The sequence below is a fragment of the Neofelis nebulosa genome, chromosome 12 (assembly GCF_028018385.1).
Source record: "Neofelis nebulosa isolate mNeoNeb1 chromosome 12, mNeoNeb1.pri, whole genome shotgun sequence".
NCBI lineage: Eukaryota > Metazoa > Chordata > Mammalia > Carnivora > Felidae > Neofelis > Neofelis nebulosa.
This window is the reverse complement of record NC_080793.1, coordinates 75,998,482-76,021,328: the sequence shown is the minus strand read 5'-3', so window position 1 is coordinate 76,021,328 and position 22,847 is coordinate 75,998,482. Positions and strand designations below refer to the sequence as shown.

General features: G+C 41.6%; 1 protein-coding gene across 3 annotated transcripts in view; it reads right to left on the bottom strand.

The window, feature by feature from the left end:
• The window catches only part of LOC131492038 (guanine nucleotide-binding protein G(q) subunit alpha), a 320,026-nt gene that overhangs the window by 91,957 nt on the left and 205,222 nt on the right, over positions 1–22,847 (bottom strand). For all 3 annotated transcript variants that reach the window (XM_058695647.1, XM_058695648.1, XM_058695649.1), the window contains exon 3: positions 12,677–12,831. In XM_058695647.1, the coding sequence (XP_058551630.1) occupies positions 12,677–12,831 (155 nt within the window). The remainder of the gene's footprint in view (positions 1–12,676; positions 12,832–22,847) is intronic.

Sequence of the window (22,847 nt, the reverse complement as noted above, 5' to 3'; positions counted from 1 at the left end):
GTAATTACCTGGCTGGGATATTACTCGCCTGCATCATGTAAGAACTAAATTTTGAATTTAAATGCCTCTGACGAATGTAGAGACAAGACAGAAAGGAAAGGCATCATCTATTTAATTTCATTTAGCAGCTGTACTTCCTGCTCCTCTCTAGGTCCTGGCCAGAGAATGATATAATTTGTATATCTGCTTTATGCTTGTCAATATCAAGCTTTCAGGCCTTGGAATTCCCTCTAACCCTGGGCAAATGGAGAGTGGTACTTTACAGACAGAAAATTCTCACACACTCTCCTTAATGGAAGAAACGGGTTTCTGATGGTTTTCAGTGAAAAACAAGGCAATAAGAAAACTCATGTAGTAAAATTTCAATAGTTTCTTTCCTACCATGAGAAAAATGCAGGGTCATCTAGAAATCACTGATACATTTTGACCATGACATTCTCATAGGTGCTAAGGCCAGGAGATTCCCAGGACATAATCCCTGCCTTCAAGAAGTTTACCGACTTGTGTCAAGAAAAGGGTTATACAAAGAGGCAAAATGGTGAAGTTTATTAGGGATAGAATGAACATTCACATATTTTGGACAGAGTCATTTTCTGGGAACTTGTTTGAACTGTCTCTAATCCTTGGTGATTATCCACAAAGCACCCTTCTGTAGTATGAGTGATTTTATTAAGGAAATCATGCCCATTAATTTATCATCACACCTTGTAGCTGCTAAATTCTTTATATATTTAACTTCAGGGTCACCTCTGGCTACAAAAAAAATAAGAAATTCAGAAATAGGATATAATTACTTTAAATGATTAAAAATATAGGAGAAAAGCTTAACTGTCCCTAAAATAAAAGCTCCAATCAAAATAATTATGGCATTTTCTCTCTTGAATGTTTTTTAAAAAAAAATTCCAATTATTCCTCTTTTTTGACAATAGGTTGTCAATAACAGTTTTGAGTTCACCTTCCCATTTAATTTATGCTCCAATCTGACATGTAACGAGAGCCTGTTTTTGACAGAAACATCTTTTTAGAATCGAAGAGAAAAAAACCCACCACCTATGACTGGAAGGGTAATTGAAAAGAAATTAGAAATTAAGTGGCTTTTTTTAAAGGCAAGAAACATGAATAAAATTCAGAGATGACTCAGCAGGTAAACTATATCACATTACAGCTGTGGTTTAAAAAAAAAATGTAGTAAGTTACAGGCATACAACCCTCAGCAATTACACCAAAAGGGGGAATACCTGTGGGTGGTAAGTGAAAAAAGAAATCTCTGACATTTGGTATAAATCCAACCAAACATAGTAAGATAGATGAATAGCTCCTCGGAGTAGTTAACCTGCTATGGGCTGGTGCCTCGCATATGTGCCCGCATCCTTCAATTCCCGTGGAAGGGCCTGCTCTCAACAGGCTGCATTTATGACGGATTTGCAGCTCAAGTCAGACATTAAAAGGAAGTTCTGGCACAGAAAATGGCTCCGGGTAGAATTTCACATTTTTAATTATTGAAAAGAAGGTTAGAAAAACTAGGTCGGCTTCATCAAAAAACCTAAGAAGGCCTCATTGTAAGAGGAACAGTCCGAGGGGAGTTCAAAGCTGGATCACGCCAGGAGATCTTCTTTGACACTGTCCAAAGCAGCTGAAGCTAAGGAGACAACCAGGAACACGTGATTCCCGTACAGGTACCATGTGACCACAGGGGCTCGAAGGCAGAAAATAAAAAAGACAGTCAAAGCGAACGTTCAAAGAACAACATGGAGGGAAGTAACAGTTCTGCGAAACTGCCAGTCGCCGGGGGCAGTCAAGTACAGGGTCTGGTGCCCAACCTCCTGCATCTGGCAGGTCTTGTTGCAGAAAGGAACCTGCCTGGCCATCTGGTTAGGCTGGTTAGCTGCACAGGATTACTCATTACGCAAACGCTCCCATCCCGTGAAGAGCTCATTTTGTGGGGGGGCAAACCAACTTTCCTCCTTCATTTTTAACACATGGCACACCATGATCAGCGTTCAAGGAAGGGCAGCATGTATCACGGGGACTTGGGTCCTGAGGAGTTATTTGTTTTCAGTACAAAATTACAGATTTAAAACAAAGATCACCCAGTGGTAGCAAGTAGGTGATATCCTTATGGTTTATGAAAACAACTCAAGGGAGAATATTCTGGGGCATAAAAGAGAAGTCTAAGAAATCATGCATTTCAATTATCCTTGGCCAAAGAACTAAACCGACTCAGGAAAGCAGATTTGTAAAAGTAAATTAAGTGTCTCATAAAAAGATCCTATCGCTGCGTCTGTTAAATAGTTTCAGGTTCTTAGGAATCTTATACATGGTTAGTTGATACGAATGCTTCAAATAAAGAGCCCATCGATGTCAAATGGAAAATGGGCCAGGCAACTTGTGCGTCTGCTTGGGTCATGGAGATAGATTTTTCAGTCTGTTGCTCAAACAAATAAATCGATCTTATAATTAAAAGCAAAAGCAAGGGGCGCCTGGGTGGCTCAGTCGGTTAAGCGGCCGACTTCGGCTCAGGTCATGATCTCGCGGTCCGTGAGTTCGAGCCCCGCGTCGGGCTCTGTGCTGACAGCTCAGAGCCTGGAGCCTGTTTCAGATTCTGTATCTCCCTCTCTCTGACCCTCCCCCGTTCATGCTTTGTCTCTCTCTGTCTCAAAAATAAATAAACGTTAAAAAAAAAAAAATAAATAAAGCAAAATGAGAAAAGAGAGAAGAGAAAGAGAAAAGGGAAGGAAGAGGCCTTTTCCAATTTGCTGGTCTGGCTTTCTGCTTTATTTGCCTTTTATGTGGTAACTTTCAAAGCTGCTGACTAATTCTGACAAAATTTTTACACTTCTAAAACATATCAAGAGGGGCGCCTGAGAAGCTCAGTTAAGCATCAGACTCCTGCTTTTGGCTCAGGTCATGATCTCACCATTCGTGGGATCAAGCCCCCCATCAGGCTCTGTGCTGACAGCACAGAGCCTGCTTGGGATTCTCTCCTTCTCCCCGTCTCTCTCAAGATAAATAAATAAATATGAAAAAAAGTAAAACAAAGCAACTCAAGAAACATCAGAAAACTGCTTTTTATCCTTGCCTGCTTGTCCTGAAATGTAATGATAGTGCTTAATTCAGTTAATCTACACAAATTTATTGAAAATCTGTTATATGTTAAAGCTAATGCACTCTGTGTGTGTCAGAGGGAGGGGGGCTGGCACAGGGAGCTGGTACAAAATACTTAAGATATATATATCCTTTGCCTTGAGGGACGGGAGGCTACCTGGGAAGCTAAGATAGCACAGATGAATCAATTAAGAAATAATTAAGTGCCAAATTGTGAGCTGCTAACTATGAAGGCCATAAGGAAGGAGAGATGATTATGAACTGTAGTCACGAGAGAATAGTGTGGAGAAGTGGGGGATGAGTTACACTGAGCAGACAAAATGAGATTTGGGTAGGCAGAAACGAAGAGAAAAGAAAGATGGGAAGAAATTAGGAAAACCCAGAAGTTACTTACTTTCTTACTATTCAGTCATTCATCCAATTACTTTCTCCGAAAGTCTACACTGAAAGCTAGGTACTGTGCAAACATGGAGTGCCAACCATAAAATTAAAAAAAAAAAAAAAAAAAAGATGCGAGTCCTGTCCTCAAGGAGCTTGTAGTCTGGCAATGGAGATGAATGTGCTTTAAATAACTACACTACAAGGCAGGGGCGCCTGGGTGGCTCAGTCGGTTGGGCGTCCGACTTCAGCTCAGGTCATGACCTCACAGTCCGTGAGTTCGAGCCCTGCGTCGGGCTCTGTGCTGACAGCTCAAAACCTGGAGCCTGCTTCGGATTCTGTGTCTCCCTCTCTCTCTGCTCCTCCCCTGCTTATGCTCTGTCTCTCTCTGTCTCAAAAATAAATAAATAAACATTAAAAAAATTTTAAATAACTAGAGGCTCCAGTGGTTGTAGGCAAGCGTCAGCCATGAGAAAAAAACACGACTGATTAAAGTAGGTATCTCAGTGTCATGTCCCCTTAACTTGGTTGGATGTTGGTTCTGTAAGATCAGAACTTTCATTCTGATAAGGATGATCAGGTCTGAGCAGCTGGTCATAGTAAACTAATTGTACTAATTACAGATCAAAATTCAACTCATTACTTTAAATCAAGATGCCATACTGATAATGAAGCATCAGGGTCATCCGGTCAGAGTTAAAAGACTGCTTGGCAGGCAGGAGTCAAAATAGAGGGACCCAAATGACCTAAAGGGTTACATGGAGAGAGCAAGGTTCCAGAGCTCACTTGTGACTGAAGCTAGAGTTGTCTTCTGATCAGGTACCTGTTCTATTACAAAAGGCTGTCAATTCTACCCTTGGATCCACTGATGGTTAAACCTATCACACTCTCCTTAACCCGCTATTCCAGGTACGACAATGAGCAAAAGGCAAGACGTGTAAGACACAATCCTGGCTCTCAGAGTCAAATCAACTCAATGAACATTTCCGGTCATTCATACTATCTTTGGTACTAGACAGGGAATATGACAGAGGGTTCTCCGATGCCCACTTCCTATCAAGTTTTGTTGTGCAAAGCAGCACTTACTGAGTACTGCGGAAGGAATACAAGCCATCCATTCTCTCAGTATTCTGAAATTTAGCTTTGGGTTAATTCAGAGGACAGGGGCCCTAAGGTAAGTTCTATCTAAACGCAAGTGGACGCAGAATACCAGTTGCCTGTAAACATTCAGTCTTCTCTAAGAGATACCTGCCATTTGAGTTGTGGGGGGAGAGGGGGGCAGGCGGGGAGGTAAAAATCAGACAGTGAATATTCTAGGCTTTGTGGGCCATACGGTCTCTGTTGCAACTATTTAACTCTGCCAACGGGCGCAAAACCAGCTACAGGTAATACATAAGCAAATGAGCGTGGTTGTGTTCCGATAAAACTTTATTTATAAAAAAAACAAACAAACAAAACAGGCAGCAGGGCTGAATTTGGCCTGTGGGTTTGCCAATCCCTGTTCGGGAGTAAAAACATTCCTGGTTTCAACTGGGGACAGTGCCGTCCTGGGGAGACTGTGGAGAAGAGGCCGAACTACAGAAGCTGAAGATGCTGGGCCAAAGCGTGAGCGGGCAGCAAGCTGACAATATGAAGCATGTCACTCGCACCCGCTATGCCCTTCAGGCAGGGTGAATGAATGGCAGACAGGTGCCCTTTCCCTATTACATCGCAGTAATGAAGGTTAGAGTGTAAAGCATACCCAAGTCTTATCTTAGCATCTCTGAAGTGCCAAGGGTTCTAAAAAAGGAATAATAAAGACCCGCATCTTAGAATCATCAGTTCACTGTGGAAGACAAAAATTTTGTTTGTTTTGTTTGTTTTATTCTTGCAAAAGGTTATTAGGAGATACGGCTCATTAGGTGACAAAACAGAACAAAAATAGAAGTAAATATGTCACTCAAGTGAAAAAAAAATGACATACTATTGTTGGTCTTTTCAAAAAGAGCAAACATATTCAATATCCATGCCCTCTTCTGGGCTCAAGATGGCATTTTTAGTAATTTAACCATGTAGAGAATAATCTTTGTTCATTCCATTCTCAGGGAAATTTGGGGGTGCCAGGTTTTCAGTTGACTGCATAGGATAATGGTTTCTCAGATAAAGGCAGTCTACTGTAATAGATCACAGGATTTCAGAATTTAGAAGGCAATTTAGAGATTATAGATCACACACCAGAGTCTGGAGCAAGTGGGGTTTACTTCGTCACAACCCCAGAGGTGATGAGTGGCAGAGGGAACTCCATCAAAGACTAGACCTTGACCCAATGTTCTCTTGACAAGACGATAATCTCGTCTGTCTCCAAAAGCCTGCAGTAGGGTTACACTTCCTTTTTATCAGCAGATGAAGAGTAAAGTCAGGATGGCTCCAAGCGTCAAAGGAAACACACCCTAGAGTTAACTATTTTGTTCATCAGTCAGGAACTTTTTAGCAAGGTATCTCTTCAAAAGAATCCAGCCCGAAATCAGGTGGATATACTGAGTCTACCTCTGAAATTCCTATTGCATTTTGAGCTCAACATTCAAATTCCTTGCACATTTTAAAAAATTTTTTCTTATTTTAACGTTTATTTTTGAAACAGAGAGAGACAGAGCATGAACAGGGGAGGGGCAGAGAGAGAGGGAGACACAGAATCTGAAACAGGCTCCAGTCTCTGAGCTGTCAGCACAGAGCCCCACGCGGGGCTCGAACTCACAGACCGCGAGATCATGACCTGAGCCGGAGTCGGACGCTTAACAGACTGAGCCACCCAGGCGCCCCTCCTTACACATTTTTAAATTAAGTTAAAAATTTAGGCATGAGGTTAAAAGTAAGCTCCAACAGTGACTTACGCCCAAAAGCCAATTTACATATGTGTTTTGGATTTACAGAAAATTTCAAGAAGGTGTCTGATCTGCTGAGCTCCTTGGAGGGAACTTCAGGAAAGGCGAGATTAGGGATTATTTGGTCTCTTGAGGTGAACACAGAGCAGTCTTTGCCAAAAGCCTGCAGTGTGAGGACTTCTCTCACTACGTGCCAATGTGATGGAGATTTAGTACTGTAGGCAGTGAACTCATTTGACCTGATGCCTCAGTACATTAAAAAAAGATGGTTAACCCCAGGAAAAAAAAAAAAAAAAGAGTAAACCTACAGCCATCTGTTTATTGTGCTCTTTATCTAAAGATATTCAAAGCCCTCAGGCTTTTTTTTTTAATCAATAACAAAAAAGTTAATAAGAAAATTCACAAAACTCTCCAGCATCTTAGAGTGCTATTTATTCTTTTGATCAATAAAATTAGAAGGATATACCAAATGAAAGTCAATTGCAAACTTATCCAAAACTGCTTATCCATCTCCTAGACTTTCCCATTTCCTTGCTCCTGGGCTGCCTGCCCACTGTTTATTATGATCAGTAAGTTGGCTAACCAAAGCAGAAAGAGGGAAGCTCAAATGACTTTGTTGTAGCTTTCTTACTGGCTCTAGTTTAACTCCAATAAAAAGTTAATGGATAGAGTATGGGGGGAAAGGGTTAAGACGTGAGGCTATAATACGAGGCGCCTGGGTGGCTCAGTCGGTTAAGTGTCTGACTTTGGCTCAGGTCATGATCTCACAGTTTGTGGGTTTGAGCCCCGCACTGGGCTTTCTGCTGTCAGAGGGCCTGCTTCAGATCCTCGGTCTCCTTCTCTCTCTTCCCCTCTCTCACCTCCCCCCAACCCCCGTCTCTCAAAAATAAATAAACACAAAAAAAATATTTTAAAAAAAGACTAGAGGCTAAAATAAAGAAATAATAATTCTGAATTATCCGTGACTTAGAACATCTTCCACGGTGTATGAATAATTGACATGTTGTTAAACTGGGTAGATTTTCTGGATGATAATCAAAACCCTGCTGGGTTTATTTTCCAGTAAACTCTACATAATTTTCCTTCTTGACCTCATATGTACGGAACTACCTATAGGCAACATTTATAAAGATTAATGAACAATTCGCATCTTCTATGGTGAGTGATTTATCTCATCATAGACATTTATCTATTAATCTATCATCTATTCATCTAACTAGAGTCAATTTTCTATCTCTCTCTCAACCATCCATCCTCTGTAAAGCTGTATTTCACAGTGATTAAGATCTGGGGCTTTAGAAGAAGAAAAGTGATTTTGACTCCTACTCCTACTCTTACTAACTGTATGACTTTAACCAAGCTACTCAACCTCTCTGACAACCGGTTTCCTCTACTGTTTGATGGGGATGATAGGAAATATCTACCACTTTAGGCGGCTTTGAGGATTAAATGAAATAATGCATGTGGAATCTAACATATAGTAAGAATCTAACTACATACAGTACAGAAGTACACAATCTAACATAGAATAAGTGTTCAGCAAACAGGAGTTACGATGATAACAGAACTTTCCAGAACTCAGACCTTCAAAAATAGCAGAAGAGAAAGAAAAAACAACTTTGAATGCTTTCACGGCTCTGACTTCACAGTTCATCTACAATGGCACCTACATCATGACCGCACCTACATCATGGTCAATGAAATAGTGGAAAACTACCCATCTATTATTTCATGGGACGATCATCTGTGAAGGTCAAACATGAGCAGTCACCGTCAGGCTCTGAGGAGAGAGACACTTTAGTAAACATGGTAACAGGTACGAAAGAGATGTGCAAAGTACTAACCCACAGGACACAGTGACTCACTATCTTTGGTGTTGGGCAACACTTTCAGAGAACAGACCACTGACCAGGGTCTGGAAGGATGAAAAGGAGCTCACCGCATAGGAAAGAATAAGGACATGCTTGGCCTCTGCTCTCAGTACTCCTGGCATGTGGCCGGCAAGACTCTCGCCATCAGCAGGGTCCTGGAGACAACAGCTGTCGTGCTGCCGACTCTGAGCAGATGTGCGTGGCCCTGATTCTCACACTGCTAGAGATGACATGTGTACGTGTCACCTGAATCTAAACTGAAGAACCACAAGTAGAGACACTGCTCGAGAGAGGTGGTCCTGAGCTCTGGAAGAGTTCTGGAAGGTGATGATATTGTTTAAGAAATCACGTCCAGAACACCAGTGAGGTGTTGTTTAATTGTAAAGATAGAACAATGCAGAAAAATCTTTAAGAAGTATAGGAGGGAGATACAAATACTAAAAATACACCAGTCGGGGGCACACAAAAAATGTCAGAAAAGAGGTAACAGCTATCTGGAATACAGAGTCAAGAATTATTTTGAATTATTTCTATTTCATAGTTATTCTGTGAAAATGAAGTCAGTACCGGGAATCAACGGTGCTCAAGATATGGGGCCCCCATCGTTTTGAGTGTTCTTCCTGCGGTTCCCAGAGCATCCGCTCGGGCTATACACACGTGAAATGAAGCAGCAGGTGGGTGGATCCCGAAAGCCACAGGTCCTATCTTTGTGGTGGGAGGGCTTTCCTAGCTGAGGGAAAGGAAAAGTGCCCAAGCCTAACTGGGGAAGAAAAAGGGGTCTCTAATACTCAGGGCTCCTGACATGGTGGGATTAAAGGCCGGCCAGCCAAGCTGTTGGCCACCGCTCTATAAAGAGGACTAACTCGTCTTGGGAAGTGACCAGAAACACGGGGCCAGCTAACTCAGGTTTCCACATACAACTCCTTACATAACTGGTAGGAATACCCTGGTTCTACTTCCCTTGAAGTAAACAGTCTTCTAGCGAAAATAAAGAGGGGAGGGGAAACCCCAAACAAAATACAAAATGCCTCCCTAGGTTTCATGTAGCTAAACTGACCAAATGTTCCTGCTTAACCAGGATTCCCAGGTTATGCCTTTTATTTCGGCCTATTAATAGCAACCCCTTCCTTCTCAAAATGTCCTCACTGGAATGGTAAGTTGTATGGTCACCATCTATTTAGTCTATAGAACAAGTTACTGTAACAAAAAGATGGAAACATCTACTTTTTAGTAGAAAATTTGTTAAAAGATAATCAAATAGCACCAGCCAAGGAAACAGCCTTGTATTTCACAGAAGAATACCAATGTGGACCAAATGATAAAAGTGGAAAATGTACTCTTTTACAAATCCTAAGGGAAGCATTAAATCACACAAGACTTATCAACTGGAATGGAAGTCATTAAGTGAAGAGTTGATGGGGAACCAGAGATCACCCAGTGACAAAATAACACCACACAGATTGCTTTTGGTGGCAAAAGGAAAAATAGAACTTTATAAGGGAGGGTGTCAGCACCCTAATACCGTGGGGAGCCTTAGCTGCGCCCGTGATGGGCAAACAACATCTCTTAAAATGCAATTTACTCACAATTAGCTTGAATCGAATCAAGTCTTTAAATGTAATTTCCAGCTTACAGTAAATTCAAGAGACAACGGAGCAAGTTAATTCATACTACATAAGGCAATCAGGCTAATCTCTTCAACATGCCAGTGAAATGCGTACAGGCCTCTACTAGATCACGAAAGCCTAAGGGACATATAAACCAACGCAATGTGTAGTCCTAAAACTGACCTACTCTATAGGACATCTTGGAAGAATTTGGGAAGTGGGACTGTGAACTGGGTATAATGACAAAAAGGACTGATGATTAATTTTAGGTGTAATACAGTATTATTTATTATGTGGGGAAACGTCCTATTTTTTTTTTTTTAAAGAGATAGATCCTGAAATGTGGGTATGTAAGGATCTGTGATAATTTACTTTCTTACTTCTGCACACAAATATGGTTAAAAAAGAATTAGGTGTATGTGCATACACATAAACCAACATCTATCTATCTATCTATCTATCTATCTATCTATCTATCTATCTATGTGTATAGTTCAGAAAATCAGCTTCTCCACATTGCCATTAGGGGAAAATAGAACTGTTTAAAGAATAATCATTTGAAGGAATTTAGATCAGCCTGCCCCAGCTGCCCCCACATGTCTGTCTGACTCCAGCATAAGGGATGTGTCCAAAGGCATGTTTCTATGGTTCACACAGCCTATACGACAGGATTCTCAGACAGCGGCTTTCCCAAAATCCCAGTGCTAACAGGAGGTTCAAGAAATGGTCTTAAATAGCTCTTTCCTTAAAATAGCAGATGTTGCCATGTCCTCTTATTGTACTAACAGGCACCTGTCTAGAAATCCACAAATCTAAGCTAAGGAATGTCACCAGACACGTGTAGAGCCTTGTCTCAAGAATATATGCGCAGCAGCTGATACAGGTGTCCTCGGTGCACACAGGAATCACTCACAGGGTCTATTCCCAGAGCAGAGGCAAAATCATTTCCTAAGGGGGAACCCTGACCTTGGTAAGCACATAATCATTTGACACTGCTTCTCTGATGCCCTAATGGCAAGACCTCTCTGTAGGGAGAAAAGTTACACATGGGTAAAGACTAGAACAGGTGAGAAGGGGGAGAGACGGGATTTATGATAAAAGTGAAGAGATCAGGGTTAGATGCGATGAGAGACTGGAGGATTTATTAGTAAAAAGAACTTGGTAAGGGGGATTCATTCCTTACTAAGGGTCAGGAGAGGCATCACGGCAGCACAGTGAGAAGTGGAGAGGAGTGACGGGAGAACTTGAGAATGACAGATGAGGGTGGAGGGGAAGCAAGCAGATAGGAGGAGACATACTGAGCAGGAACAGGGAACAAGGGATAAAACACAACAGCACCATGGGGAGAGAGATGAAATCTGAAATGGCAAAGCAAACATAAGGACAGAGGGGGCAGGAAGTAAGAGAAAGACAGCTGGTCAAAGGTTGAGGGGGCAGAATTTGGAAGAGACAAGAGCTGACTGCATCTCTCATCTCTGCACTCACAGAAACTTACACAGTAAAGGTTCCGGAGGGAGGGCGGGAGGGAGGGACGAAGGGCGAAGGCAGGCAGGCAGGCAGGCAGGCAGGCAGGCAGCGAGTGGAAGAGAAGCGACGGGAGGGCAGTGAGATGAAGGTGTGGAAGAAGGAAAGAGAAAATAAGGAACGAGGAAAGCACACATTCCACAGGCACACCAGGGGATTAACACTAGTTAAAACATGACAGACATGGGGATCACGAGCCTTCTATGCCACGTTCTAGAATTACGTAATGCAAATTTACCATAGGAATACAAGCACTGCTGTGACCAGGCCACATTTCTGTGGCTGACCTGAATCGTAACTGATCTTACGCAAATGCCTAGAATCAAAGTCGAAACATGATCTACTATATTGAGAAAACAGAATTGATCAGCTCTTGGATCTTCCAGGCACCATATGTGATGCCAACCAGCCTCTGGGGCTCCTCATTTTCCCCAGGGTCCTGCTCTCATCCAGTGGGTCACTTCATATGAACTGGCCTGAGGCTGTGGACTTTTTTCCATCCATTCTTCTGTCCGCCCAGAACCAACACCAAGAAGCGAAGCCTGGGTTAACATAATTAATGTAGACAGAAATCTGGCTAAATACTACAAAAAGTCCATTTTTCAGGCGCCTGATTATCTAGATTGCTGACTACATTGATTACATTAATCCAACAACTGCCAGATCTTCACTTTCTTTCTGTTGGGCGAGATTTAATCTAGAGAACTAACAAATCTCTCTAGGATGCAAATCTCTCCCAGGACACGTGATTTTGATTGACAGCTCACCAAACAATTTTGGAATGCATGCAAAAGTAGACTCACACGCAATTTTCATGCAAAGGCAAACCTGTCCATCAACATAACAGTGGTTCCCCGAGAGCAGTCAAGGTTCTGTGTCTGGAAACTAGAAACTAGGAAGTGTGATGTGTGAGAAGGCATAATCGAGAGTATTTGGGGTTTTTAATGTGTGTACGTGTTTTCTGGCACATGACCAAAGGATCAGAAATTTGTATGAAAAGTTATCATTACAGGATTTCAAATCACAATGGAGTATGTGTTTGAGTACTGCTGGTCTGCAATTTGGTGGAAGCAATGGGTGGGTAAATTCAGATTCCTTGAGTTTTCAGTTTGGTTTTCAAATGGAAAACAGTACGAGAAATCCTCTCTCTGACTCACGATGCCAGTCTGTCCCTTAGAAGAGTCTACATGTATGAGGTTGGCACATCTGTACTTCCTAACTGGAGTCTGAGGCAGATACCGAATACAAGTGCAAGAATACAGAAGTTATCACTGCAGAGCACACGAAACTGAAGAGAAAGATCCAAGGGGCCTCCTTGATGAATACTCACTATTTGGTAGAGTCAGACAACTGATATTCTCGTCGTCTATCATAGCATTCCTGGATTCCAGGATCATTCCATAAACTCTTTATTGCATCTACGTATGGATTCTCAAAAGCAGACACCTTCTCCACATCGACTTCTCGAACTAATTGTGCATGAGCCTGTGGAAAACAAACAAATACAGTGGTTTTAATCTCTCTGTCACTGAAAACTGCCTTTGGTTTGCACGTCACACTGCGCACAACTGAGGTTTTCCTTCATGTGCTCATTTTCAACCTGGTTTATCAAAAAGCAATGCTTCATTTCTTTTTTCCTTACAGAGAATCCAGTCCCAAATCTTTCCCTCTACAGTAAACCTGGAGGCTACGTAATGTTGATTAGAGGAAAACAGTGTTCAGCTTCCCATCAGAACAATGAGGATGTCATGCTACACATATGATCATTTCTGGTGATTATCATAATCCTAAAGCAAAGAACAGGAATAATTATGCCCTCTGTATTTATAGTTCATTATAATCAAACACATAATACACTCAGCCCTTGAGTTTACGTCTTAGCATAAATTTAATCAGACTCTGAAAATAATCAGGTTTAATTTCTATCATTCCCTTTCAAGATAGGATATAAAACCCCCAGAAGAACAATTCTTATCAATGATTTAATGTGAAACACAGTAACCATTCCCCCTCCATTCCAACACACCTTGACCTCCAGAATCTTTATTTCATACATGCCTTATCAACATTATCAGATTGAGAATTCTATTCAACTTTTTAACAAGGAAAAAGGACTTTGTTATTTTCATTACAACATTTAGTAGGAAAAAGGTAAGGAGATTTTAAAAAGGTTTTTGAGGGGCGCCTGGGTGGCTCAGTCAGTTAGGCATCCTCACTTCAGCTCAGGTCATGATCTTGCTATTCATAAACTCCAGCTGTCAGCATAGAGCCCAGCTCGGATCCTCTGTCCCCTGCCCCCCACCCCTGCTGCCAGCCCCTCCTCCATTCTCTCTCTCTCTCTCTTCCAAAAATAAATAAAAGCATTTAAATTTTAAAAATATGTTTTCAGTCAAAAATGACTAATGGCTTAGTCGACTGGGCTTCCAACTTCGGCTCAGGTCATGATCTCATGGTCCGTGAGTTCAAGCCCCGCATCAGGCTCTGTGCAGACAGCCCAGAGCCTGGGGCCTGCTTTGGATTCTGCGTCTCCCTCTCTCTGTCCCTCCCTGCTCACGCTCTCTCTCTTCTCTCTCTCAAAAATAAATAATAAAATCTTAACAAAAATAAAACAAAAAATGTTTTCAATAAGAGTGAAATCAAAATGTGGTACAGTCAACCCAGAATATACCACTGCCTAAAATCCCTGTCAAAATAAAAACCCTGCTCACATCCATCCATATATATATATATATATATATATATATATATATATATATACACACACACACACACACATATATAGTATATTCATTTAATTACATTATATCAATATATGTATGCAAATTATACATACATATAAATATAACTGCCTTAGAGACTGGAGGTAGGTAGCTGATAATACATTTACACTCTTACTTGCCGAAATACAAACTTCCAAACTAGGTTAGTGGATGGCTTATCATGATCACACGGTGACCTAATTGTTCATTTCAAAGGGTTTTAAGCAGATGGAGCTTTAATACATTTTTTAAAAAAATCAGTTTAATCCATGTGAGACCCTGTCTGGTTCCCCAACTTTACCTACCTTCCCTTGCAAGTGGGAAGGGCCCCATATCATTAGATTAATCTGGACTTAAGTAAGGTTTTAAGAAGCCTAAAATGACGAGACTGAAGAAATCACCTTTCTTGTTAGTTCTGTTCTGACCTTGACAGATCTAGTAACCGAGAAGTTCTAGCTCTGCTCTGGACCCCAGTCTTGGAAAAGAGATCCCTGTAGTTGCTTTTGTACCTAGTCCCTGTCCAGGCGATCTGTTCTGTTATCCCAGCAGCGAACGATCTTGCCAGCCTGGAGTCCTGTTCCTCAGTTCTACTCTGGAAATGAGGCTCAACAATCTGCCTTACGATTCTGATGCATGCAAAAGTTTGAGAGCCACTGCAGACTACAAAGCTCGCAGATGCTAGTTGTTCTGATCATAATTAATTGCCTTGCTGGCCAGGAACGGTTACGGGAAGCTAAAGAGAAGAGGCTCGCAGAGGCAACAATCATTCCAAAGCAGATGTCACTGACAGATGTTCTTAAGGGCCAGAAAGCCAGGGAAATGACTCAATGGGCCGGATACAGGCAATAGGGACTAATGGGAACTGCGGCACAAATATATTCCCTAATTAAAGAAGGCAGCTGCTCCTTAACTCCAACGAATTGTTGCCATTGGCAAGGTTGGTCCATTGTTGCCTGATCTTTCAATTTTTCAAGGAAGCCAAAAAAAAAAAAAAAATCTAGGTTTTTCTGTGAAATAGCCCTAATTTTAGGTCTGGGCAACACTATACAAGATAAATAAAACATATCTGTGACTGAGCTACATCGGGGCCATTCAACTGCAACATATGTTCCAAGAGATGCTCTTCTGGGTGGCTCAGTTGGTTAAGCATTCCGCCTTGAGCTCAGGTCATGATCTCACGGTTCACCAGTTCGAGCCCCACATTGGGCTCTGTGCTGACAGCTCAGAGCCTGGAGCGTGCTTCGGATTCTGTGCCTCCCTCTCTCTATGCCCCTCCCCCACTTGCACGCTCTCTGGCTCGCTCTCCCCCCATCTCTTTCTCTCTCTCTCTCTCTCTCTCTCTCCCCCCTCTCTGTCTCAAAAATAAATAAGCATTAAAAAAAAAAGATGCTTTTTCATTGGCTTCCCTGATAAGCTTGACCACTAACACTGTCCTGCACAGAATCTAAAACACAGTAGCTGGTTACTGGTTAACATGTGCTAACGAGTAGGTAATTTTCAGTATTTTTCTACAATAATATTTAGACAAACGTTTATATATCCATAGGGAGAAATGGTTGGGACCAAACTCTGAATGGGGTAAAAGCTACATGGTAACACAAGTTAGCATACGTACTATTTCTTCAATGCCCTTGATACTCACTATACTGGGCCAGTCTTGTCATTTGGAGGAAGTTCTGTTTCGGCATCTAGAGAAGTTAGCTTCTGGCGGAGAAAAGACCTTCAACACACCAGCCACTTTTCACTCTTATGATTAAATGTTTACTGGACCCCAATGGAAAGCTAGGTAATAGAGCAATTTGAAAACCAGATTTAGTTCTTTCAGGGGGTGGGGGGAAATGGTTCATACAGATGGCAGCCCAACAAAGCACAGGGTTATGTGCTCCAGGAGTAGGAACGAGAGGGAATATTTGCATGTCCATCCTTAAGTTCAGCTGACTGCCAGGGCATTAAAAAAAAAAGACAACATTCTCAACAGTGTATAGTTGTGACTTTCCACAAGAACCTGCCACTGTAAAATGACACCGTTTTCTATTGCCAGACCTGTCATTTCTTATCTCAGGCTACCTCTGCTTGCTTTCACTCACCATTGGAATGCCTTCCGTCTTCCTCTCTTTAGCTCTTGTTCCAGGGCTGTATCCTATGCTGCCTCTCCCCCCGGAAGTTATTTCCATTTGCTTCGCCTCCAAAAAAGTTATCTTTGCATCCTTTGCACCACGGAACTTCTATGCTTTGCTTTATGTCAATAGTTACGTCTTGACTTATCCCCCTTCTAGACTATACAATGAGGGAACGGGCTGTAGCTTATTGGTTCTAATTTCTTTAGGGGCCCATACAACAAATATGTGTCCAATTTAAGTGCGCTTAAAAAATACACAGAAACACAATGCCAGGCCCTACAGGTCGAAGTCAGTTTCTCAAGGAAATCTATTACCCGTTACTACTCTCATACAAGGGCACAATCCTCAGCGACGCTTATCGGGGTGGCTGGTGCACATCTATTTTTGTGATATTGGTTAGTATCTTCCTCTCCGTTCACAGAAGAAGTTGCAAGACACGCGCAACACTGCTCAGGTCCTAGCAGACTGCCTGTCACGTGGGAGATGTTCAATACAAATTTACTGAATGAAGGATACAAGGAAGGAAGAGTAAAAACTGCACCATCTTGCAACCAGGACATCTACCTTCCAGTCCTGGCTTTACCCATAACGCTAACCGGCCATGACCCTTAGGAGAAAGGCCAGTTCTTTCTTTTAGAACTTCATTTTCCTTATCTGTAACAGGATGCCATTAGACCGAATCGAGGACTCATCCGGCCACAAGTAATATGATTACAAACACAGAGGACATGCATCTAGGATGCATACAGCACCCAGGAGCATGTCATATACCATGTACTGAAACAACATTTCACTATTTCCAACCAGCGCCTCAGGAACAGAACACAGTTAAGTCTGTACACGAGTAATGCTGCACAAGGACTGAGCAAATAAAACTCACCGCCGACAGGGGAGATCAAACGCGATGTCGGAGAGAAGACAGGATTTAGCTGTCAGGTGGAGATAAAGACACACGATGCTTCCAGGGAGGAGGAAGAAATGAACAAAGGCTCAGAGGACAAAATCAACATGGCCCTCTCTCTTAACTGTGAAAACACCAGTCTAGTGAGGAAGTTTCATGCTGACTCTTAATTCAAACTAACCTCTCCCTCTGAGAAAGTTCCAATGCTAGTCTCAACTATGAACCCTAACTCAGAAGTCAACGTCTACCATCTATGAAAGAATATCACTCTCAAAAAGCACAGGTCACCACTTGGCTTTGACCCATATCAGAATCTCAAAGTCACCTTTACTGTCTCTTAGACTTCATTGTTTAATTCCACCCTTGCTGTTTGGGAAAATGACATCCAAATATAAGCAACCGTAATTTGCATTTATGTAAGAACGTTCTCTGAAGTTCCGTAAGTTATTTAAAAGTATGACAGCATTTTACAAAATACACATAGAATCTTAAAACTGCTTCTATAAATGTCCCCAATGAAAGTAAATCCTCTCAATTTCCTTTGTAAAAAATATTCTGGATGCGTTAATAATATTCTTTTGCTATGTGAGAATAGGAACCCTATTTGTTTTCTTCTATTTGTCCAAATGTCCAATGTGAATAATAGTGGAAATCACAAGCAATCACGCAAAATTAAATAATTATAAATGAAAAAGCCTAACTATGATGAAAAGGAAAGAATTCATTTCTAATAATATAAATAACAATTACAGAGGACTACTGCGCTCATTTGGAACTCTGTGCACAGTAAACAGGTATGAGTTCATCGAATAGAATGTAAAATACAATTCTATTTCATTTCAAGTTACAGTGGAACACACTGGAAATATTTAATGATGAATGCTCGCTTTCAGTGTTCTTAGCAAGCTGGTGGCCAGCCTTAGCGGAACTCTGTGAAGACGAAGTAGCTCCTCTTAGGAACTCTGGCAGAATTCTAGGGAAAGACCACATGGAAACCACAAGATGGGCCAATGTGGTAATGTCTTGTTTTCACGACTCGGTGGTCATAAAATTCAGGTAAATCTTGGACGTGTTGGTATTTCCATGGTGGCTTCGGCAAAGGGAAGGAGGAACTGAGTCCCCACCAACGTGGGTCTTGCCCTGCCCACAAAAGGCCAAGCCTTTGGATGACATAAAAAGGACCTTATAATCACTTTGGAGGGATTTTCAAAAACCCATTAACGGCTCGGGGGGTGGCTTTAGGCTAGAATGTCGCACTTATTCTGGTTCCTACAACCCAGAAGTAGAAAACCGAATGGTAACTTCCACATTTGTGGAAGCCCTCAGACACAACATTCAGCAGCTCATTAGGGCTGCTCTGTTTGAAAGGGCGCCCAACACAAGCAAAAGACCTCTGAATTAGAGTCTGAAACACTGTCAGAGTCTGTTTTAACTCTGAACCAAGGCTCAAATCATCTCATTTTTGTTTTTCCTTGGTGCGTATTTCCATTTTCACATTTGACTCGAAGAAACAAAACAAAACAAAACAAAACCCTGCAGACTCCTAAATAAAGTGTGGGGGGAAAACATCCCATGCTTTGTGTTTTATTTTTTTTTGTTCTAAGGAAGCACAGAGTAAAATAAGGGACCCTGGGATGAGATTGCTGTGTTGTGAGCCCACCTTCACCCCGCGTGAACAGAGGGGACCCTGGGCACGCTATTTAACACTTTTAAACCTCTGGTTCCCAATCTGTCAAATGAGGGTAGAAATAGAACTTACCTCAGAAGGCTTAAGAGGCAGAATGCACCTAAAATACGTAAAGGCAGAGCCTAACACCTAAAGCTACCAGTTACGGAAAAAGCAAAAGAAAAGGAAAAATAGCACAGAGCACATAAACCACGCTGCACGCACCTACTAGCTTCTGTGACATTGGGCAAGTCACCCAAGCCTTACTTTGCTCATAATAATATTGAGGTCATAATAGTATTCTGGAGGTCATAGTGAATCCTGGATCTCTGAGTCCTCAAATTGGTAAACACCTCTTAGCATAACATTTCCTACAGAAAACTTGGATGACAGCTATCATTTCTTAGACCACTTCACCTTCTCTGACTTCAGCACAACTTAAAGAGCTGACCTTCATAAAGGCGCATTGCACACGGGCCACAGTTGTGGTGGATGAATCTTTTTATGACCATTACCGCATAAATGACAAAGGACAGCAAAGTCACACCGAGCTCCTGCCGGCTGGGTTCATGTGGCAAATGACTCACTCCCACAGAAGAGCCTCTCCACACTTAGGATTCAACTCGTTGCTCAACAAAATTACAAATTACTACATGATGCAAACTTGTTTTTTTTGTTTTGTTTTGTTTTGTTTTTGTTTTTTTTTGAGAGAAAGAGCAAGCTTCAGTGGGGGAGAGGCAGAGAGCAAGAGAGAGAATCTCACGCAGGCCCTGAGCTATCAGCACGGAGCCCAACGTGGGGTTTGATCCCACAAACCATGAGATCGTTACCTGAGCCGAAATCAAGAGTCGGACGCTCAACCGACTGGGCCACCCAGGTGCCCCTGTGACACAGCCTTTTGAGGTCCCTGACGAAGATTATACATCCTGTGTGCGGAATCCTTCAGAGCTAGGAATCTACTGATTTTCCTTTGCTAAGCACCCACGTTCCTCTTCGCACCAGTATCATATGGAGACTACTGAATTTTTTACTGAGTAATCCAGAGAACCAGAGTGGAAGGAGGAAGAATTTTAATTTTGACACCAAACCAGACTTCAGTCTTAATTCTCACACACCAGCCCTGTGTCTTTAGGCCAGTCACTCACGCTTCCTGAATCTCAGTATTCCCATCTAGAAGATGGGAAAATAACTCATTGTAGGACTGTTAGGAAATGTAAAATGCCTAAAAAAAAAAAAAATTATAATTACTGTGAAATATTGTGGTATCTCAAAATTACCATAAATAAATAATTGCCATCCGTAATTATTTCAACAAACATTTACCTATCATGTGTCAGGCAATGCACTGGACACTGACAAAGCAGAGAATCTGTGTGAAATAAAATGTCCCAAATAATAAAATACTCGACAAGAAAGTTTATTAGACTGTCACATATTATTCTTTCATTAGGACTTTACAAATTGATTCTCCCATTATTATTATTATTATTTAATGTTTATTTATTTTTGAGAAAGGGAGAGGGGCAGAGAGACAGAGTGAGAGAGCGAGAGAGAATCTGAAGCAGGCTCTGTGCTGCCAGCAAAGAGCAGGATGTGGGGCTGGAACTCACAAACCGTGAGATCACGACCTGAGCCGAAGTCCGATGCTTAGCCGACTGGGCCCCCCTGGCCCCCCTATTATCCCATTATTGAATTTGTTCTTCTATCACAGATTTTTATTTTTAGTCTCTATTACCGTGTTCACCAAGGCAATCAATGACTATAAGGCATGCTGCCTTTCCTAAAACACATTCGCTGGAAATGTATTTCTCCCTTTGAGTTTGCTTCACTAATGGCTGTATCTGCCTATTCTAAAATACAATGAATTCCTTCTTGGTGGAGGAAATACTTCTTGTTTAAAATATTCTTTTTTCTTTTAAAGGGCTCAATCTCTTTCTTGGCTCTACCACCATAAATTTGGTATAAATATTCTTCTGTTGAGTTCTCTGCTTATCATCTTCCTTTTTCATGTCTGTCTGCCATGTCCTAATTACCATTATCAATGACACTGTAGGTCAGATGCTTGATGCAGCATGACATAATATATATGAATCAGTCCAAAGAGAGGGCTGACTGATTAATTACATGGTTCCATTACAAAGAATTTTGCTCTCAGGTCTGTAAAATCTTAGGATGCGATATGAAAACTGTGCACAGCTGAAATGTCACTTCATGATTATGATGGTAATGGCACAGTATGAATGTGACACACCTACACGTCACGAATACTGTGAAAGCCAGCTTATTTTCCAAGAGTTTGCATAAAGTAATAGTGATAAAGAAGAAATTAGAAAGGGAGATTCTTAAGATGTGCATATTTTTAAAAAAATAATGAGGTAAACTTTTCAGGCTGCTTTCAAAGAATATTCAAGGAGCATTAGGTACTTTGGGTTTTAATGGCTATTTGAAAAAAATGGGTTCTAAGATCAAAGGCAGATAACCGTGGAGAATGAGGGTTACAAAAAGTTACACGGATGTCTGTACTGCAGAACTCAGAACTGTTAATAAGGTCATGGTGCCAGAAACCCACGAGCACAGGCCAGGGTTGGAGACACTACCGCACCTCCCACACCTGCCTGGCCACGGTGGCTTCTCCTTTCTCAGGTCAGTTGATAGGACGGTGTTCTCAGGGATCACATTCTGAGGAACTGCGTAGAGACTGCGACTTCCAACAGACAGGGGTTGATTTTATACAAGCGAAACAACCAACAGATGGATTCTCCCCTATTCTGGCATAATAGGTAAATGCTTGCTTTAGGGATTCATAGCATCTTCATTTTTGAGATCACATTATGTCTGTGGCTCATTTCCTCATATAATGTCTCAGAAGAAACCTAATCATTTTAGCTCTTTGCAATGTCTGTGCTCCTACAATCTTATTAGCCAGAGGACTAAGCTGCTGCTGGCTTGGGATTTTATTTTGTTTCACAACAGGAGGAACAGATAAAGAAGCTTCCCCTGCTTGGCTTGGTAGAATTTCGAACAAAGCCGCAAAAATTAAAAGAACAAGCTCCTTAATGAAGCATTCCCAGATGTTCCCGACGATGCCAGAGTCCATCCCAGCGGGTGTAATCTTTCTGGGACAATCCCTGTGAAACCTGCCCTTTACGGCTTCAGAAAGTGTGCTCAGAACTGAAAGCGAAAGGCTCCCAGCCCCAGGATCTTGGGCAAAGGAGGGAGTCTTTTAGAACACTTGTTTCAATACCTCTTCAACTCAGCAAGAAACTGTGCCAACACTAGGAATGGAAAAATGAACGGACAGCAGCACTGCCTCCAATGAAAGACAGTAATGACACATTATAACCTGAGTAGGAAGAAATAAGAGAAGTCACATCTCATTAGGTATTTGTGTGTGTGTGTGTGGGGGGGGGGTGACGGGGGCAGGTGTTAAATATTAAGTTCTATAATTTGTCACTCTGATTAAGAACCCAAATTTCAGGGGCGCCAGGGTGGTTCAGTCGGTTGAGCATCCGACTCTTGATTTTGGCTCAGTTCATGATCTCGCGGTTGTAGGGTCAAGCTGCACGCTAAGCACAGAGCCTGTTTGGGATTCTCCCTCTCTCTCTCTCTGCCCTTCCCCCACTCATGGTCTCTCTGTCCCTCTCAAAAAGAAATAAATAAACTAAAAAAACCCACAAATTTCAGGAAGATTATGGATAAGAATTGTAAAAAGGTACTCGGACAAGTAGTGAGAAACTGGTCATTTTCCAATGGGAAATAATGCTAGAGTTCACAGTCTACGCACTGACATTTTCAACTATGAAAAGGGCTACTGAAAATAATGCTATATAGCTTTGAAATATTTTTTATTGACCAACAAATCAGTTTGACTAACATTAGTATTATCAACATGTTTTCAAATATAAAATTCTTTCTCAAAAATAAAACTTTCAAGTTTCCATGTAGATTAAAGTAAAAAAAAAAAATGAGAAGGAATTTTCTTGGTACATTCGTGTATTTCAGTCATGTTCTTAGCCACATTTGTTCTGACATCACATCCCTGACATTTTTTCAGA